The sequence below is a fragment of the Meriones unguiculatus genome, chromosome 18 (genome assembly GCF_030254825.1).
Source record: "Meriones unguiculatus strain TT.TT164.6M chromosome 18, Bangor_MerUng_6.1, whole genome shotgun sequence".
NCBI classification, from domain to species: domain Eukaryota; kingdom Metazoa; phylum Chordata; class Mammalia; order Rodentia; family Muridae; genus Meriones; species Meriones unguiculatus.
Window position 1 is genome coordinate 7,877,163 of NC_083365.1, and position 20,515 is coordinate 7,897,677.

Consider the following 20,515-nt stretch of genomic DNA (forward strand, 5'->3'; position numbering starts at 1 on the left):
AGAACCTTTTAGGAGTACAGTTAAATCCAGAAAATCAGCTGGACTGTTGGTTGGGCCTGTATGTAGGTCTAAACAAGACATTTATTGTAACAATGCTCAGACTTAGTCTGCTGTAAGGAGGAGAATAATCAGCATAAACAAGTAGGAAATACACATCCTACTGATGGAAAAGATAATTTCTTGTCTGTAAGACTATGGAAAAATTTTTGATGGTTGGCTTAATAATAACTTCTGTCCTAACTTAGAGGAATCACAGAAAAATATCATTTACAATAATTTTCCTGAATTAAAAATTTTAGTTTCTATTAACTATTCTGAGGAAAAGGCTTACCTGATAAAACAAATAACCAAAAATTTAACTCTTCCCTTATTATCATTCTTCAGTAAATACAAATTTAGTTAAATAGCTTTGAAGAAAATAATCATAATACTAAAAACAATTGCCCCAAGCTACTCTTTTTTACAGAGAGAATATCCAAACCTTCTGAAATCTGAATGTGACCTCTAGGACTTTGCATATTATCATCTAGGTCTGGGGAAAGTAAAATAGAAATTCCATTCACCTGAAAGCCAATAAGTGGATGTTTATGGCTACTGTGTTTATACAAAATGGAATGCTCTAAAGTGTCCCCAGGAGTGAATAAACAACTCAGGTACTTTCCATGAGGTGAAATAATATTCATTACCCAAAGGTACAAACTGATTATACAGGCAGCAGCACGAATGGTTATCGAGCACACCATGCCAGATTCAAAGGGTTGGCTGCTGTACGAGTCCATATATATGATATTCTTTAAAAGTGGAAGATGAGAATGGAAAATACAGACCAATGTTTGTCAGGGGTTTGAGGTGGGGAGAAAATTTCCCTATATAAGGAAACGAGGAAATCTGAAGCCTGACTGACCGGCTGAGATGTGGATGTCTTGGCTATTACATGGCTGCCTGGTTCTGTCATAGCTCTCAGAATTATGTGCTGAAATAGATGAGTTCTGCTGTCAGTCATACTTCAGTAAAATTACATGGAAGGCCATTGTCATCTCCATTTTTATATTTTAAAGCTGTAACAAATTCACAAAAAAGACAAGCGCCACATATAATGGGATGTCATGTGATGTGATGTTCATTGTCATCTTGTTTACTTTTGATGCTAGCAAACATTAACACTGTCCATTTTTCTCTTTCCTGAGACTCCTACTCCAACCAAGTACCATGCATGGAGATAACCTAGAACCCCAGCACAGATATAGCCCATGGCAGTTCAGTGTCCAAGTGGGTTCCATAGTAATGGGAAGAGGGACTGTCTCTGACATGAACTGATTGGCCTACTCTTTGATCACCTTGCCCTGAGGGGAAGCAGCCTTACCAGGCCACAGAGGAAGACAAGGCAGCCACTCCTGATGAGACCTGATAAGCTAGGGTCAGATGGAAGGAAAAGAAACCCTCCCCTACCAATGGACTTGGGGAGTGGAGTGTGTGGAGAAGGGGGAGGAAGGCAGGGATTGGGAGGGGAGGCGGGAAGGAACCAGAGGGGGGATACAAAGTAAATAAAGTACAATTAAAAATAAAAAATTAGAAAAAAAGAAAAAACTAAAAGAAAAAAATAAAATAAAAAAGAAAAAAAACTGTCCATTTTTCTTTATCTTTATAAAAATGATTTGTCTTAATGAAAAACATAAATTTTTCACTTTTAAAATATGTTAAAAGTTTCAGTTACACTTTAAAAATTTTAAATTTCATACATTAATATTATTTTAACTTGCAGGTGGAAGCTTTATCCACGGATGCTCCGGAACGTTGCTGATATCGACCTGTCGACTTCCGTCTTAGGACAGAGAGTCAGCATGCCAATATGTGTGGGGGCTACAGCCATGCAATGCATGGCTCATGCCGATGGGGAGCTGGCCACTGTCCGAGGTAGGAAAGGAGGAAAGTAGAGCTCCCTCCTCAACACCTTCCCAGGACTACACTAAATATCCCAATAATAATATACTAATATGCTACTGCTACTAACATACTAAAAAAATTACACTCCTTTATATCGCTACAGTCAACTTTCTAGTGTGTGGCTCAGGGCAAGGTACTCTCTGCGTGCTTGGTTTTCCACTGCAAAATAGGGATTAAACTAGTAGTTGTTGCAATTAGGTTGCTGTGAGGGTCACAAACATTATACATATAAATGCCTGACACAAAGCAATGCTCCATAACTGTTTTATGAGTAGTAATATCACTGTCTCCATAAATGATGATCTGAGAAGTAGCCTTGTGTGACACAGGTGGGATCATTCCAAACTGAAATGATTTGCGTAGTGAAAGGACAAACTCAGAGACCTAGTTGGTTCTGTTTTTTGTTTGTTTGTTTTATGGTATTGGAACTTGATTCTATTTTATGGGTGGATTCTATTCCCAATAGAGCATTTCCCACTGCTTCAGGAAGAAGCAAAGATGAAAGCAAACAAGCTGCAAAGAAGTCTCTTTCTGTGGCTAATACAGTAGCTTCTTATTTCCGTAGCAACACTGAACGTGTGAAAGGCTGTATGTAGACCTCTGAACATTCTGCTTCGGAGTTGAAGAAGCATTGCTAAAGAATCCTATTTGACATCCTTTTATGCCAAGCAGGGTGAGATATGACAGGAACTCAATGTTATATTTAAAGCACTTTAATTCTGAGAATTAAGAATCATACAGAAGTTCCTTCTTCATTGAAATGACTCCCACAGATTTCTGCCAAGAACATCAAAATTTTGCTTTGACAAAGGAAGGTTGTGCTGCGTAAGCACATGCCACAGGCTGGCAGCATCCTTAGTACAAGAGCCGCGTGCACATGAGTGGCCCCAGACTCCAGGGGTTTGATTTTGGTGATCCAGGGACATACAGGCCCCAGGGCAGGGATGTGGGAAATGGGAATGTGGACCAAATGAGTGTAACAGGGTAGATCTATCTCAAGAAACCTCAGGCAACAAAACAAAAGCAGAGAGGTAGGCATATTAGATTAAAACCTGAGTGCACCAAAATTTCCATAAATTTCAAAAGGAAATATTTCATAGGATACTGTAAGTTGTTTTTGAGGAACTGAAAACTATTTGAGAAAATAAGAGAGGCAAAGTGCTAATGTTCATTTGATGTAAATAACCCTTGAGGAAGACAGTGATACCAAGACAAAAGTAAGAAAATAAGATATTCATGAATGGAGACAAACAGTCAGCAAGTGGAAACGGTTTATTTACTAATGTGAAAAGCAATGTAAGTCATTATCATATATTTTATTTCGGAATGTAAAGTTGTTATTTTAATGTTTTGATGTCTGGTGTGATTTTGGAGAAATGTGCAGTTTCCAACATGGATAGAAAGAATAGAAGTCAGAGAAACCTAAGAAATTGGCACTTTTATCAAAGTTATAAGATATGAATTCCATAGGAGGCTGTAATTTGTCTTCTTAAAAAAAATTGTACAAGAATTTTCCTGGTTTTATTTGTTATTTGGCAGGTGTTGCAAGAACTGGCATCTAAGTAGAGATAAAATGAAAAAAAAGGCAAGCATGCCAAAAGGAACAAAAGTTTGAAAATGATGCAGAATGTGATTATGATCCATCTCCTTTTAGGTCTTTTAAAAATCTTACCAACTTTATTTTTTATTTTTTTAAATAATAATTTATTGTGTATGTCATCCTGATTTCTCTGCCTCAGCCTCCTGAGCACTGGGATTGTAGACCTCTAGCTACCATACTTGAATCATTTTAAAAAGCATTTGCAAAAGGTAGTATGGCTCACAATTTCCTGTTTTTAAGTAGCCAGAAACAACGCTGGATGGTGGAGATGCCTATTGTGATTTACATGAAGACACTTATTGTAATTTACTAGTTTTCAAACGTGGCTGAACGGAAGATTATGTTCTTCTCACTTTTGGCCCATCTTTTGGTCTGTGAATTTGGCCCATCCTTATAAACTACAAGGAGATGAAACCAGAAAATAACTCGAAGGACAGAAACAGAGGGAGGCAAGTAGATCAGTTGGCAGAGCTCTCCAGGTTAGTCCCTGAGGAGCCAGGGGACTGTTTTAGATACATTCCCTTACTTGGGATTGCTGTTCCACTGTGTGGACACATTGCTGAAATTTCAGAGAACTTCTTTTTTAACTAGGAATGAAAAGATCTCCAACTTACTCCCTGTGATTCTAAAGCCCGTGATTCTTGTGAGGAGGGGCTACAGTGAAATGAAAATGCTCATTTACTCAATGACTGGCTCTTTGACCTCCCTACCCCCCAAGGGAGAAGCAGTCCTGTTAGGCCACAGAGGAGGGCTTTGCAGCCAGTCTTGAAGATACCTGATAAAACAGTATCAGATGAATGGGGAGGAGATCCCCCCCATCAGTGGACTTGGAAAGGGGCAGGGAGGAGATGTGGGAGGGAGGGAGAAACTGGGAGGGAATGAGGGAGCGGGATACGGCTGGAATACAGAGTTAATAAAATGTAATTGATAAGAAAAAATAAAATTAAAAAAAAAAAGAAAGTGTTTGGTTATAGACCAGGTGGACTGGTCATTGAACCTTTTGTTCCCTGACACTCACCATGAGCTGATATTACGTGTCCATCAGCTCTTGCCCTTTTAGATTTATTTAGCAAAAACTACCACCTTTCAGCACTTGTCTGATTACATCAAAGCTGCCAAGTTACCGTATCCTCAGAAAGCCCAGAGAAGCAGCTACGTGATTAAGCCTACAGAGACAAATACAAGATCAGTCACATCAGCGAGGGCTACGTGATTCATAAGTAACAAGAACTGTACAGATCCCAGCAGCTTGTCTCCAGAACAGTGGCTCCTGACTACCGTGTGCTGCTTTGAAAATGTTCTGAAGGAGATACAACATCAGAAGCCAGAGATGTATAGCTCTAGGTGTGTGTAGAGCAGAACGCTGAGACACCAAAACACAAAGCTATATTTGAATAAAGTGGAAAGGCATAAAGAATAGGGGTCAGAGATTCAAACCCTGTTCAAGAATCCAAGATCTTTGATGAAGGTCCCATCTGACTCATAGCATCTCAGGTTGGAACACAGATGTATACCAAGCAGCTTCCTCATGGGCCCCAGCATTCCTCAGGGTTTCGTCTGTGTTCTCATGAACATCTATGCTGTGTTGTTCTAGTTAATATTAGAGTTAATCTTTTAAATTAATGGTCATCAATTCAGGGCAAAGATTGTTGGTTGGTCTGTGCATGTGGGCATGGTCTGTGAATTTGGCCATGGCTTGTGTGTTTGGGTGTGGGCTAATGAGTTTCTTTGGCAGAAGAAGGAAGGACCCTCAAGCTGACACTGCCAGTGACTTGGGTATTTGGACTCATTCCTTCTGTCTTTCTCCACCCTAACCATTGCATTTTGTACTTGTTCGCAGAAGTCTGCTGTGGGCTGGGTTGGCAGTGTCGAGGGGTTCTTGGCTTCTGATCACAGCTACTGATGAACAGACCCAGCTCTCTCATTCACACAGAATGTTCTGATTCTGCCATTCAGTGAGACGGAGGCACAGCTTGCCACAGAAATTGCTACACTCTTTTCTTTATCACCCTCTTTCCACTAACTCACTTTGGGATTCTTCATAGCTGTAAGGTCTTGTCCAATCTTCCTGACACTATTGGCTTCTGAAGAAATGTACACCGACATGATAGCTTGGTGAAGGACGTAGTTAGCCACAAGAAAGTTTAAGCAAGAACGGAGCAGCATTCATGTTTAGGAGATTACTCTCAGTCACAGAACTAAGAATGCATTAAATTGTTTCTTCCATCATTCCTAAGAAGAATTAAAAACTATAAGTCTGATCCTTTAAAATATTGTAAAATCTGTTCAAGTTATTATGGATGTTTTTGTCAACTTCATAATTAACTGGCCCCTAAATTTTGTATTTCTGTGGAAACAAACTATTTGCAAAGAAAGGAAGTTGGTTCCAAGTTCAAAAGAGAGAGGTTAGTTCAGGACAGAGTGTGTCCATCAACCTAGCCAATGAGAATAAATGATGATCATTCATGCCCACAGGGAATGTCTGACCTGTGTAATTATCATGTTCTCTTGACAGTTCTGGAAATTGCCATAGCATCATAGTCTCACATTCCCCGTGTGATTTCCAGATTTCTTCCCAGAATCTGACTCAAAGGCCCTTTGTCTCGTCCTATCACTACTGTGGGCACAAGTAGCTATGATTTAGGCCCATGTCTTCCCACTGCTTGATGGCTGTAGAACGAGCTACACATTTGTGTTTCATTTTGAAATGCAATGTCAATGCATACTGGGTTGCCAGGTAGAACTAACTCAGGGCCCCTTCACATTTTAATGAACAGCAGGTGGCTTGATGTAACGGGGCGATTTATGTTTGCGTTCTAGACATTCTAGTGTAGAGATAAAATAAGTGCCAGAAAACTGACAGTTCAGGGCATGCCACTCCTTTCTCCCTGCAGCCCCAGCTTCCCCAATCTTCCTCTTGCATACATAACCTCTTCCAGAAAGGCACACTCTATCCATATCTTACCATAATGAAAATTAGTTTCTGCACTAAATGCTTTTATCTTATATTTTATGCGAGGTCCTCAAAAATTACCTTTAAGGGTTAAGCTTGAAATGTTTTCTGTCCACAGAGTACGGGAGGTAACCCAAGAACAGTCTAAGCTCATGGTGAAGGCAGTGTGATTGCTTGTTGTATCCCAAAGGGGGCAGCCAAGTCCTTGTTTTAGCTGACTCTTCCTGAGCGAGTGAGAGGCTGCCAGAACTTACTGTCTTAAAAAGAAGCCAGAAATCTAAATTTTAACGTACAAGTTCTTGTTTTTATACGTTGGGAAGTAAATCAAAATTCTCTAAAATGCTATTTGGGACGACAGCGTGTGGGCCAAAGCAAATACTTTTGTGGGCTGCAGCTGTCCCCGGGCCGCTCAGCAGCAACGTCTGATTCCTGTGGAAAGTCACCGCTAACTGGTTTTGCTTCTTGTGGCAGGTCATTTTCACTCTCTAGGATTACTGTTTCTTCACCGATAAAGGCAGCTGCTTACGCAAGCCCAGTGGCTTGCACACTGTGTCACAAGTGGTTTGGGGCTGTTCTGAAGGACCTTAGAAACATAGCCATCACTGAGCATGCGTGCTATTCAAAAGAACGTTCTTTAAGAAAAGCTTTCCACTGTTAAACAACACGCGATGGAAAAACACGTCAACGAGGAAACTGCAGAACAAAACCAGCTCAGCACGGTGGCACATGTCTGCAACCTCAGGACCCAGAGTTTAGGGAGGAGGGGTGGGTGATCCACAGCAGTTAGGGCCACATAGAAAACAAAATACTAACAACACCAAAAGACCCAAGAAGCAGAACCAGAGAAACACACCAACGAAAACAGAACACAAAAATCCAGGAAAATCCCAAAGAAGAGTAAATGATCTTTACACTTTAAAAAATGGTTTTAATTTTCACCAACTACCAAAGATGGTTCAAAGTATATAGCTGCCCTTATATGTTTTCCTGAGATGTCTTTTATTATTATTATTATTATTATTATTATTATTATTATTATTGTGTTTTATGGAGACAGAGAGCTTGGACAGGGAGTAAGAAACTGTGTGCGTTTGCTCTCTTTTCTCACACTGCACTCCTGGGATATAGGACTGGGGTGGGAGCATATTCATCTTTGGAACTTGCTGATGACACAATTAAGTATGTGGTAAATATTTCAGAAATTCAGAAAATGATACTTTAAAAGCTGTGGAAAGATAACCAACATTTATTGAGCATTTGGTGTGTCTCCAAATTTAAAATTTATTATCTCATCTACTCTTTAACACTATCCTAACCCAAATCCCTAAGGAAATCCTTAACCCTGTTAATGTGGAAATGGAGGATGGTGACATTATACATGGCTGCTCAATGTTATTATTCAGTTAGTTGATGTTGAGTAAAATATCCTGGTCAACTACTGATAGTTCCCAAATATTAATTGCAGCAAGAGGCCCAAGGCAAGCTCTGTGTGATAGTCTAGGAATATTAATAAAAACCACATCATACTTTGATCATCTCCCCCTGAAGGGGGAGCAACCTTACCAGGCCAGAGAGGAAGGCAATGGAGCCAGTCCTGATGGGACCTGATAGACTAGGATCAGAGGGAAGGGGAGGAAGACCTCCCCTATCAGTGGACTGGGGGAGGGTCATGGGATGAGATGAGGGAGGGAGGGTAGGATTGGGAGGGAATGAGGAAAGGAGCTACAGGGAGGATACAAAGTAAATAAACGATAATTAATAAAAATAAAAATACAGAAATAAAAAAAACCCACAGCATGTTTTACCCTTTAGATTTTGAGAAAAAGAAATGAAACAAAGAAAGTGAAATTCATTAGGAAATACCTGGAGGCACATGTAAGGAGAAACTACAGTTTCTAAAGCTCTTATCAAGTGGAGGGACGTGGCTGGAAAACATCCTGGACTTTTTATGCATTATGCTGTGACTAAAAGATTTGCTGCCGAAGATTCTTTAATTAATATCTTAACAACTAGAAGTTTTTCTAATATTTAATGAATATATTTATGTCTATAAATGAGAGACTGTAGCTGGCTCCCACCCCACATTTTTGTTGTTGTTGTTGTTCTTGTCCTTATTCTTCAAAGAAGAAACCACTTCTGTATTTCACATATGAAAGGCATTAACAGTGATCATAAGTCTTACTAGCTGATAAAATAGTGCTATAGTTAGATTTGGTTTCTGTCTTGCAAGATGGGTAGACCACTCTGATTTCAATCTCTCTCTCTCTCTCTCTTTGTTGTTGTTGTGAGCCTGTTAATAGCTGAGCTGAGTCTCTTCAGCCCCAAGTCTGATTCCTCAAATGCTTGCTGTTGTGTTACAGGCATTACCAGAGCTGTCCCTTTGTGCGCATAGTGACCATAACGGAACTGTACTCCATCTTCTATGGAGTTGTGTATGCCTATTTCTGTATTCACTTTAAAAGATGAGAAATTATATATATATATATATATATATATATATTTATGTTTATCCTTGTGTTTCTAGCTTGTTATGTAGACAATAGCCACAGGAGGGAGTGCTGGGATTGCATATAGAGAAAGTCACCGCTCTCTAATGCGATCCAGAAATGCCCAGCATATTAGCAAATTCTTATTAAACTGTCAAAAAAAGTTTTTAAAGAAATCTTAGCTGCTGGATGTAATTAGAGGCTCCCACACAGGATTTGATGGGCCATAAAACCATTAAATCTGAACACTTTCTTTCTGAGCCTGAGACATTCATTCCACAGTGACGTTTGGGTAGCCGTGACTGCCTGCCTATTGTGGTGCAGGTGGACGGGGGCAGCGCAGAGACTATCCAGAAGGAGAACGCTCGAGCTGTTGAATTTTCTGGATTTTCCCGAGTCTACGTGATCAACCTTCACATTGACTGAAAGCATTCAACAAGAAAGCATTGTCATGTCCTTTGCTTCCAACGCAAACGATACAGTTCTGAAAGTTTTGTTGATTTATCTACTTATGTGTCACTCTAGGTGACCAATGAGACATCCATTCCAACATTCCTACTAAGAAAAGAACCTCTTCGTTCTCAGCTTTTCTGAACCCAGGCAAAGCAGTGGGCTTGTTCTAAAATACCTCTTTGCTTTCCTAAGGTGGAGTGCATTCTCTGTGCTGCGTACAATGCTTGTATTTTATATCTCTGCTATCACTCCTCAAAATGGACCTGCAGGATTATTCCCGTTATCACTTGACAGTGGAGGAGAAGGGGACACATGGGCAAGGACCAGTGAGTGGAGGACCGCAGGGGTCAACCTAGGCATGTCTCTGAGCTCTGACTTACCTTGCTGTACTAAAGACCAATTTAAAATGGTATGATATTAAGGGCTGTGCACCAAAAGCCAAGCAATGGAGTAGCTTTGTGGAGAGCATGTGATTGCCTTTGTGACTTCTTATTGGACATTTGATTGTGACGGTAAGCAATTGGGTGTAGTGTGTCCCAACACTGAGGGATCTAAGCTGTGGGAGTTGACTGAAGTTGCCAGGTATAACCTTGATTATCACCTAAGTCATCATTAGGAAGTGTCTGACTACTGGATGACCTCTTCCTCGTTAGCTGCCAGTTACATCAGGACTGGACTACTCAGTCAGCACAGGGGACCGACAGGCTGGTGAGGTGATGTTTCACTGTGTATCTCAGCATTGTGCTCTAGTGATGGGCTGAAGCAAGACAGGGAGGGCAAAGGTGCCCCAGGGACTGATGGGTCCTTACAAGCACTTCTGTATGTTGACGAAACAACCGAACAAGCAAAAAATTAAAAAAACCCTAATGTACACTGGCAGAGTAGTGCGATCTTTGAAGCTGTAGCGCTTCCATTCAGAGAACAACTTGTGTTAAAGGAATTGCAAAACTAAGCCTATTTTTTCTCACCTTTGTTTAGAGTACTTAAATTGGTTAAAGTCCTTAGAGGATAAGTTAAGATTTTCTTGACCATTTCTAAATAGATCAAACATAATTTACACTTCACTTAGTTAATTTCTTCAGAACTTTATTTTTCTAGAGAAGCCTAATATCACTTTCAGAGGCTTTGGCAACAGCGTTTGTCATGTCTTTAGTCCCTGCGTGATGAAAGGCTGACACACGCAATAGTCATTAAGGTGTACACTCATGCAAGTACTTCAGCGTGTCAGGCCTTGAATTTAGAACACACAGTGGCTTGGTGCTCTGTCACCGCATATTTTCCCCATTACACAAGTACTTCCTGTGCAGATGACAAAATTCGTTTTTCTAACAAAATTGTTTTCAGCACAGATGTTTTGGTGACTAAGTTTTGTAGGAGCACTTTAATCAAATGCATCTTAAAACTTTTGGATCTTTTGAACAAATTAAACATTTTCTTCCCTTCTCTTTTTTTCTTTTAAAAACATAACTTTGGAAAATCAAGTTTCTTTTCCCAAGAAGAAAGATAATGCTCAAATAAAGCATTTGAAATCAGAATATTTTAAATTGCTCAATTGTTGGGCCCCAGTCCAAGTATGGGATAGTCTGTCATGAGTTAATGTTTCAAAGAAAGGTCATCATTTCTCTGCTGTGGCTGTCAATGGGCATCTTCAGGTCTACCTTAGTTTTTTCATGTCCAGCACTGCATGACGAGCTTTCGTTTCACTTCATCACTCAGCAACCTACTCATACGACTCCTGGACTTGGCATTAAGCATGTGGAAGCTATTTTACAATTGGTAAGTCATAATTTCCCAGCTTTGGGTAGTCACACTTCCTCCCTTTCCATCTTTGGACACTTGAATTTAAATTCATCCATTAGTGAATCCTTCTAATCTGAAGTCTACGAAGCCAAGCAAATCATGGACAGACCAGCTTGTGAGATACATTTGGTGATGGTTAAATCAACTTAGGGTAGTCTCTCTAATGCAGTTTAACTCCTTGATGCAAAACCAGTGAGTATGGGAGCAAATGTAGCAGATGTCCTGTGCCCCTCCCTGTGGGCACCAACAGAAACAGAGAGGTGTCACCAGGATGACCTCAGCAACCGCTGAGCCATGTGAGAGTGAATGCCCACTCTGTCACCCCTGCTCAGTGTTTCTCCCATTTTCTTGGAGTTCTACCTAAATACAATCCATCAACATGGATGAGGACTTCAGAAAAATAATACATGCCATTTCGTTCTCAAAGGAAGGTTGGTGGTCATCAGCCTTGACAACACTCAGCAACTTTGAAAAAAATGTAGAACTCAGGTCTCATTCCAGGACAGTCAGACAAAATCTGAAGTTCATCAACATCTGTGTGGCTCCTGTAGACATCAAGCCTTAGAAAGACAGACAAAGCCTGCAATGAAAGCTCTGTGTACTTTCCCAAAGGAATGAGTTAAGTCTTGTAATATGAAGCCAATAGATGCAGCTTGGAAGTTATTCCCTTCTAAAGAGCCTCCAGGTCCTCCAAGTACCTGCTGACTAAGGGTGAACATGTGAAATGACACAGCAACTCTAGCACATGAGAGAGATGCATTCAGAGTCCCTTGTCATTGAAGACTTAGCATGAGTGGGCTTGGGACCCAAAGTTTTATAATACATAGGAAACAAAGAATATACATATATGTAAATCTAAAAGGGATTCCCTTTTAGATTCTCCTTTGGAGGAACTCTCTTTTCTGCCTAAATCCAGATGAACTTCCTGGAGAAATGAAGTTCTGAGGGAAATGTACAGAGCCTTTCCCACACTCAGAAGACTATAGTTTAAACAAAGCTTTGCAGTGGAAGGTCTTTCAGAATCTCTCTTTTTAAAAGATTTACTTTGATTTGTTTATTTATTCATTATGTACGTTGGTGTTTTACCTGCATGCACACCTGTATGAGGGTCTCAGATCTTGAAGTTGCAGGCAGTTGTGAGCTGTGGGTGCTGGGAATTAAACCCGGGTTCTTTGGAAGAGCAGCCAGTGCTCTCAACCAATGAGCCATCTCTCCAGCCCCTGACTCCTAATCTGTAAAATGAGAATGACATCTGCACTGTTAGTCCAAGATTTTCACACCCACGTTACCTTTAATAAAAAGGAAAACATTTCATTAAAACTTGAAACAAAGAAACCTGCCCCAAATCCAGGGGCACAATGGCACTGCTCAGCCTTAAGGCAGCCCTTGCCAGGCACGCTGTTATTTTGGCAATTAACTTGTGCTGGTTGCATAAGCTGCTATAAGTTGAACTTTACACCTTGCATTAGCTCTAGAAGTAGCTCAATCCTTATGTAGCCAATTACAGATTCCACAGGGTAAGGATGTATTTAAGCTTCGCTGCCAGGTGGCCTCCTGGGGCAGAGCCGTCCTGCTTATCTCATGTATAGGCCTGTCCTAGTGTACCTGATTTAACTTTAACAAGGCACTTTAATTGGGTGGGTCTGAGAGGAGTTTTCGCATAAGCGGGCGCTGTTCCTGTCATTCCACAGCCCGGGATGCAGGGGTTCTGCACTCTACTGAGCTGAGTTGCTCATATGCTTGAATATCAGCCCCTCCTCAGGTGTGCAGGGTACCCATGCTTTCTTCTGTCCACGGATAATCCCTTCTCTTGCTGACTGTTTTCTCTTCCATAGTGAGACATGGCAGGTCAGTGAAATCCCTTAAAAACTAAAATGTAAAATTACAACGTGATCCAGTAAACCCACTTTTGAGTAAATATTTAAGGGAATTGAAATTGGTATGCTCTCTCTCACTCTCTCTCTCTCTCTCTCTCTCTCTCTATATATATATATATATATGCACACATATACACATGTGTACATACATATGTATTTGTATTCTCCTGTTCATTTCAGCATTATTCACAATAACCAGTGTGGAAGAACCTAAGACCCATTAATGGATAAACAATTAAAGCAATCTGTTGCATATAAGAAACACACCTAAGTCACAAAGATAGACATTACCTGAGGATAAAGGGATGGAAGACAGCTTTCCAAGCAAATGGACCCAAGAAGCAAGTAGGAGTAGCCATTCTAATATCTAATAAAATAGACTTTCAACCAAAATTAATTAAAAGAGATGGGGAAGGACACTTCATACTCATCAAGACAAAATTCCACCAGGAAGACATCACAATCATGAACATCTATGCCCCAAATACAAGAGCACCCACATTTGTAAAAGAAACATTGATAAAATTTAAACCACACATAGATCCCCACACATTAATAGTAAGAGACTTCAACACCCCACTCTAAACAAAAGACAGGTGAACAAAACAGAAATTAAACAAAGAAACAATTTCTCTAACAGAGGTCATGGATCAAATGGACCTAACAGACATTTACAGAAACTTATACCCAAACACAAAAGAATTTACCTTCTTCTGAAGACCACATGGAACATTCTCCCAAATAGACCATATAGTGGGTCACAAAGCAAACCTCAACAGATATAAGAAGATTGAAATAATCCTTTGTATCTTGTCTGATCACCATGGAATAAAGCTGGACCTCAACAACAACAAAAATAGCAAAATGCCTACACACACATGGAAACTGAACAACTTGCTACTAAATGACAGCTGGGTCAGGGAAGAAATAAAGAAATTAAAGTCTTCCTAGAATTCAATGAAAATGAAGACACAACATGCCCAAACTTGTGGGACACAATGAAAGCAGTGCTAAGAGGAAAGTTCATAGCACTAAGTGCCTTCAAGAAGAAATTCGAGACAGCTCATTCAAGCAACTTAATTGCTCACCTGAAAACCCTAGAAAAAGAAGAAGCAGATGCACCAAAAAGGAGAGCAGCTGGAAATAATCAAACTCAGGGCTGAAATCAATCAATTAGAAACAAATAAAACAATTCAAAGAATCAATAAAACCAAGAGCTAGTTCTTTGAGAAAATCAACAAGATAGACAAACCAAGCTAACTAAAAGGCAGAGAGACACCATCCAAATCAACAAAATCAGAAATGAAAAGGGGGACATAACTACAGACACTGAGGAAATCCAAACAATCATTAGGACTTACTTCAAAAGTCTATATGCCACAAAATTTGAAAATCTAAATGAAATGGACATTTTTCTTGATCAAAATCCATCAATGTGATCCACCATATTAACAAACTGAAAGAAAAAAAAAACACATGATAATCTTGTTAGATGCTGAAAAAGCATTTGACAAAATCCAACATCCATTCATGTTTACAGTATTGGAGAGATCAGGGATACAAAGCACATATCTAAACATAGTAAAGGCAATATACAGCAAGCCTATAGCCAACATCAAACTAAACGAAGAGAAACTTAAAGAAATCCCACTGAAATCAGGGACAAGACAAGGCTGCCCACTCTCTCCATATCTCTTCAACATAGTGCTGGAAGTCCTTGCTAGAGCAATAAGACAGTTGAAGGAGATCGAGGGGATACAAATTGGAACGGACAAAGTCAAATTATCACTATTTGCAAATGATATGATAGTATACTTGAGTGACCCCAAAAATTCTACCAGGGAACTCCTACAGCTGATAAACACCTTCAGCAAAGTGGCTGGATACAAAATTAACTCAAAAAAAATCAGTAGCCCTCCTGTATACAAAAGACAAAAGGGATGAGAAAGAAATTAGGGAAACAACACCCTTCACTATAGCCACAAATGACATAAAGTACCTTGGTGTAACCCTAACCAAGGAAGTCAAAGACTTGTATGAAAAAAATTTCAAGTCTCTGAAGAAAGAATTAGAAGAAGATATCAGAAGATGGAAAGATCTCCTATGCTCATGGCTTGGCAAGATTAACATAGTAAAAACGGTCATCTTACTAAAAGCAATCTACAAATTCAATGCAATTCCCATCAAATTATCAACACAATTCTTTACAGACCTGGAAAGAAAAACTCTCAACTTCATAAGGAATAACAAGAAACCCAGAATTGCTAAAACAATCCTCTGTAATAAAAGATCTTCTCCATCCCTGATCTTAAGCTGTACTATAGAGCAACAGTAATAAAAACTGCCTGGTACTGGCATAGAAACAGAATGGTGGATCAATGGAACCAAAGAGAAGACCCAGAAATAAACCCACATACTTATGGACACCTGATCTTTGACAAAGAGGCCAAAACCATACAATAGAAAAAAGATAGCATCTTCAACAAATAGTGCTGGTCTAACTGGATGTCTACATGTAGAAAAATGCAAATAGATCTATACTTATCACTCTGCACAAAACAAAAGTCCAAGTGGATCAAAGACCTCAACATAAAACCAGACACATTAAATCGGTTAGAAGAAAAGTGGGGAATACCCTAGAACTCATTTGTACAGGAGACAACTTCCTGAACAGAACACCAACAGCAGAGGCTCTAAAAGCAAAAATCAATAAATGGGACCTCATGAAACTGAAAAGCTTCTGTAAAGCAAAGGACACCGTCATCAAAACAAAACGACAGCCTACAGATTGGGAAAGAATCTTCACCAACCCTTTATCTGACAGAGGGCTAATATCCAGTATATATAAAGAACTACTGAAGCTGAAAAGCAGCAAAACAAGTAATCCAATTAAAAAATGGGGAACAGAGCTAAACAGAGAATTCTCTGTAAAGGAATATAGAATGGCAGAGAAACACTTAAAGAAATGCTAAACATCATTAGTCATCAGAGAAATGCAAATCAAAACGACCCTGGGATTTCACCTTACACCCATCAGGATGGCTAGATGAAAAACTCGAGTGACAACACATGCTGGAGAGGCTGTGGAGAAAGGGGAACCCTCCTCCACTGCTGTTGGGAATGTAAACTCAGACAACCAACCTGGAAAGCAATCTGGAGCTTTCTCAGACAACTAAGAATAGTACTTCCTGAAGATCCAGCCATACCACTCCTAGGCATATATCCAAAAGAGGCTCAAGTACACAATAAGGACATTTGCTCACCATGTTTGTAGCAGCTTTATTTGCAATAGCCAGAAGCTGGAAACAGCCCAGATGCCCCTCAACTGAAGAATAGATGCAGAAATTGTGGTACATCTACACAATGAAATATTACTCAGCAATAAGAAATAAGGAAATCATGAAATTTGCAGGTAAATGTTGGGACCTGAAAAGGATCATCCTGAGTGAGCTGTCCCAGAAGCAGAAAGACACACATGGTATATTCTCACTCATATAGACATGTAATGTAGGATAAACCTACTAAAATCCATACATCTAAAAAAACTAATCAAGAGAGAGGACCCTGACTAAAATGCTCAATCCCCATCCTGAAAGGCAAAGAGAAAGAACATCAGAAAAAGAAGAAAACAGGAAACAAGGTAAAACCTACCCGGAGGGCCTCTGAAAGGCTCTGCCCTGCAGAATATCAAAGCAGACACTGAGACTTATGGCCAACTGTTGGGCAGAGTGCATGGAATCTTCTGTAAGAAGTGGGAAATAGTACGATCTGGAGAGGACAGGGTCTCCACAAGGAGAGAAACAGAACCAGAAATTTGAACACAGGGGTCTTCCCAGAGACTCATACTCCAACCAAGTACCTTGCATGGAGATCACCTAGAACCTCTGCACAGATGTAGCCCATGGCAGTTCAGTGTCCAAGTGGGTTACATAGTAATGGGAAGAGGAACTGCCTCTGAGATTAACTGCTTGGTCTGCTCTTTGATCACCTCCCCTGAGGGGGGAGCAGCCTTACCAGGCCACAGAGGAAGACAATGCAGCCACTCCTGATGAGACCTGATAGACTAAGATGAGAAGGAAGGAGAGAAGGCCCTCCCCTATCAGTGGACTTGGGGAGAGGCATGCGTGAAGAAGGGGGTGGGAGGGTGGGATCGGGGTGGGAGGAGAGAGGGGCTTATTGGGGGATACAAAGTGAATAAAGTGTAATTAATAAAAATAAAAAATTCGATAATGGATAAACAAAGGAAATATGGTGTGGCTGCATAATGGAACATTATGGAATTCGAGAGTGAAGGGACAGAAACTGTGGTTGGGGGAAGAGGATGGAAATAGGAGGATGTCAATCAACGTCTAGGGTGATGTAAGAGAAATGAGAAGCTAGGGTTCAGGGATGAGAATGGGGAACAGTAGATGTCAATCAAAGCCTGGTTTAAACTAGAGGAATAGCTGATAAGAAGCCATGTGCTGCTCAAAACCACACTGAGTAATGGTGTATTATATATTTCAGAATATGCTGAAAGAATAGCACTTTAAAACTTTTTTAGTGCTTTGGGTTGCACTCAGAGTTTTGTACTCTACTGAGCTCTACACCCAGCCCCGAAGAATAGAATTTTGATGCTTTCATCACAAAATTAGTTACATATGTTAACTAGCATAATTGAATATCTTTTACAATGTGCAAAACACTCAGACATAAAACAAAAATAATAAGTAAATCTTTAAAATAAAAGTTTAGCTGGGCATGGGGCCATATATCTGAAATGCCAGCACTTAGGTGGTAGCAGTAAGGGGGACTCTTGTTCAGGGCCAGTGTAAAATACACACCAAATTCCAGGTGAGGCTGGACTGTCCAAAGAGACCAAGGAAACAACTTTATGCCAGTAGTTCAGGGTTCTGTTATTGAAGTTTACCTTCAGGATGATAAATGAGGCAGAAACAATAAGAAAACAGTGTCAAGATGTCACATGGGATCTTGGAAGTGTGTTCTCCTGGACATGTTGTTTTAAATTTATTATTATTATTACTATTATTGTGTGTTTACCCATGCCATGGTGTGTGTGTGTGTGTGTGTGTGTGTGTGTGTGCATGTGTGAAAGATCAGAGGGTAGCTTTGTGGTGTTGGTTTTGTCTTCTCACCTTTATGTGGGTCTGAGGATTGGACTCAGGTCATGAGGCTTGCCTGGCAAACATTCTATATGCTAAACCCCCTCACTGGCTCTGGCTCTGTTGTCTTTAGGGTGTGTTGACTACCATGAATATTCAACATTGGGACAGCATTAGAAACCTTCGCCCCTGGAAAGAGCCAGGCTGCGCTTTCCTAGCAACAGTGCCTTGGCTAGGAGCTCTGTTTGGCAGACTTCGTGAACATTCAAAGTCACCTAACATCCCAGTGATGTACAGCCACAATCTGGGAATAGAAAGGAGCGCTGAAGCCTGTCCTTCTAATAGTCCCTCAGCTCCCAGTAGGCTCTTAGAAAATCACTAGCAACTGTTAACAGAGACAATGGCAACTTGGAATTTATGGTCTTCATCTCTGAATTTCAGCCTTATGATTTTAGGTGATTTAGTTGAAAAGTGAAGATGGTGGTTGGGGCCAATGCTCAGTGACAACATTCTGGACTAGCATGCCCTGAGTTTGATCCCCAGTACTGGAGGGAAAACTAAATTACAAGACATTAGAGGAGGACAGGTGCCTCCAGAACAGGCCTTGGCCACCGAAGTCTCTAAGGACATCTGTAGTAGAGTGATTGTGTAAGGTGCTTGAGAATGTGGACACACTGAGCAAATCAGGTTTGGTGTGGGAATGATTGCCGAATTACTTTTAACATTGTCACAGCTCTATGGAATGTCTATAGATGGTTTAATATGCTAAGGAAAGTCCTTGAAGATTTCCATATTGCAGCTGGTGGAGCTGTAATTGAGTTACATGCTAACTTCATGAAGGTTCTTAGTTACCTGAATGTCCCCTCTGTGCGGAAATACTTTTATCTGGGCTTGGTTACCAGAGACTCTCATATACACCAGTCCTAGACAAATGGATACATTGAACTGTTGTCATCTTTGCTGTCCAACTCAGCATGATCTTAGTTAGATCACATAATCAGGACATGATTTCTTTGTGGTAAAGTGATGGCTAGAATGTTCTGACTCAAGCACTCAGTGCCCTTTGGTGTTGTTTCCACATTGTTAAACTTAATGAAAATCAGACATGAATCCAGATGTATTATTACTTACTAAAATGTGTTTCTTAGGGGCAGTGATTTTCAAGCCATGAGAACCTATTATATAAATTCTCAAATGAGATCCTGGGATGAACACTATCTCAAAGGCATGATATTCTTCATCTCACATATTTTGTTTGAGATGTAGATAGCATCAGAAATATTGGAAAAGTAATGTGCGTGTTCCAAAAACCAAATCCATTTTAAAAGCACTTGAACTTACACTACTATCAGCTGCTGATGCTACTTTTTGGTGTCTAAGTGAGGTCCACCATAGGTGGCAGCAGCATAGTCAGGAAGAGTCAAACCTTTGGAGTCCGACAGGGCCCCCAAGTAAGAAACTGTAGGTAGGACCATGAGGCCCACTTTTGTAAGTTCATCAGGAGACTTGGTTGTTAGCTGAAGTTTGAGCATGGAAGGTTTTGAATCTCTTGGAGAAACGTCATAAGCACCATCTCACTTGATTTCCATTATCATTCTGGGAGTGTAACTTGGACAAGCACACTCACTCCCTTTTGACACAAGGCGACCATTCAGATGAGAGGAATGTCAAGGGATTCCACAGCCAACATTAGATACTTAAGCTTTATTTCTTGGAATTTTCTGTATACCATGCAAACATCAAATCAGCCTTTCTTCTACTAAATAACTCATGCTATTAAGAAGGACAGTAACTTATACTGTCACCAATGTTTTTCTGTCTTCCAAGGCAATTTTCTCACTAGTGGCGCTACCTTGCTCAAAAGGATGAATCTGCTTTTTGATATCTAGTGCACATGTTTTTAAAAAGGGGGGCACAAAGGTAGAATGTGTCTTAGTAAACACTTAAAAAAAAGATATTTAAAAATGTAAAAAGGAAGGAAAACTTGAACTCATCATGTTTTATAACCTATTAATGTTTAGCTCATTTAGATGAGTTATAATTTGTACAAAGATGGCATCATGGCATACATGTTGTTTTTGGACTTTTCTCTTTAATCTATCTATATTTATCTATCTATACATATATATATGTTGATTGTATGTTTATGTCTATAAATATTTTATAATTTTATAATATTTTATAATGTTTTATAATTATAATAACAGCTAGAGTTCTCCAGAGAGATGATGGGATCTATCTCCCAATACAGTTAACAGTATTATCTATCTATCTATCTATCTATCTATCTATCTATCTAT

At 39.9% G+C, this 20,515-nt stretch overlaps 1 protein-coding gene across 1 annotated transcript in view; it reads left to right on the forward strand.

Annotated features, from left to right (window-relative positions):
* Positions 1–20,515, forward strand: part of Hao1 (hydroxyacid oxidase 1) — a 50,332-nt gene that overhangs the window by 4,312 nt on the left and 25,505 nt on the right. The window contains exon 2 of the mRNA XM_021662347.2: positions 1,763–1,914. Coding sequence (XP_021518022.2) covers positions 1,763–1,914 — 152 coding nt within the window. The remainder of the gene's footprint in view (positions 1–1,762; positions 1,915–20,515) is intronic.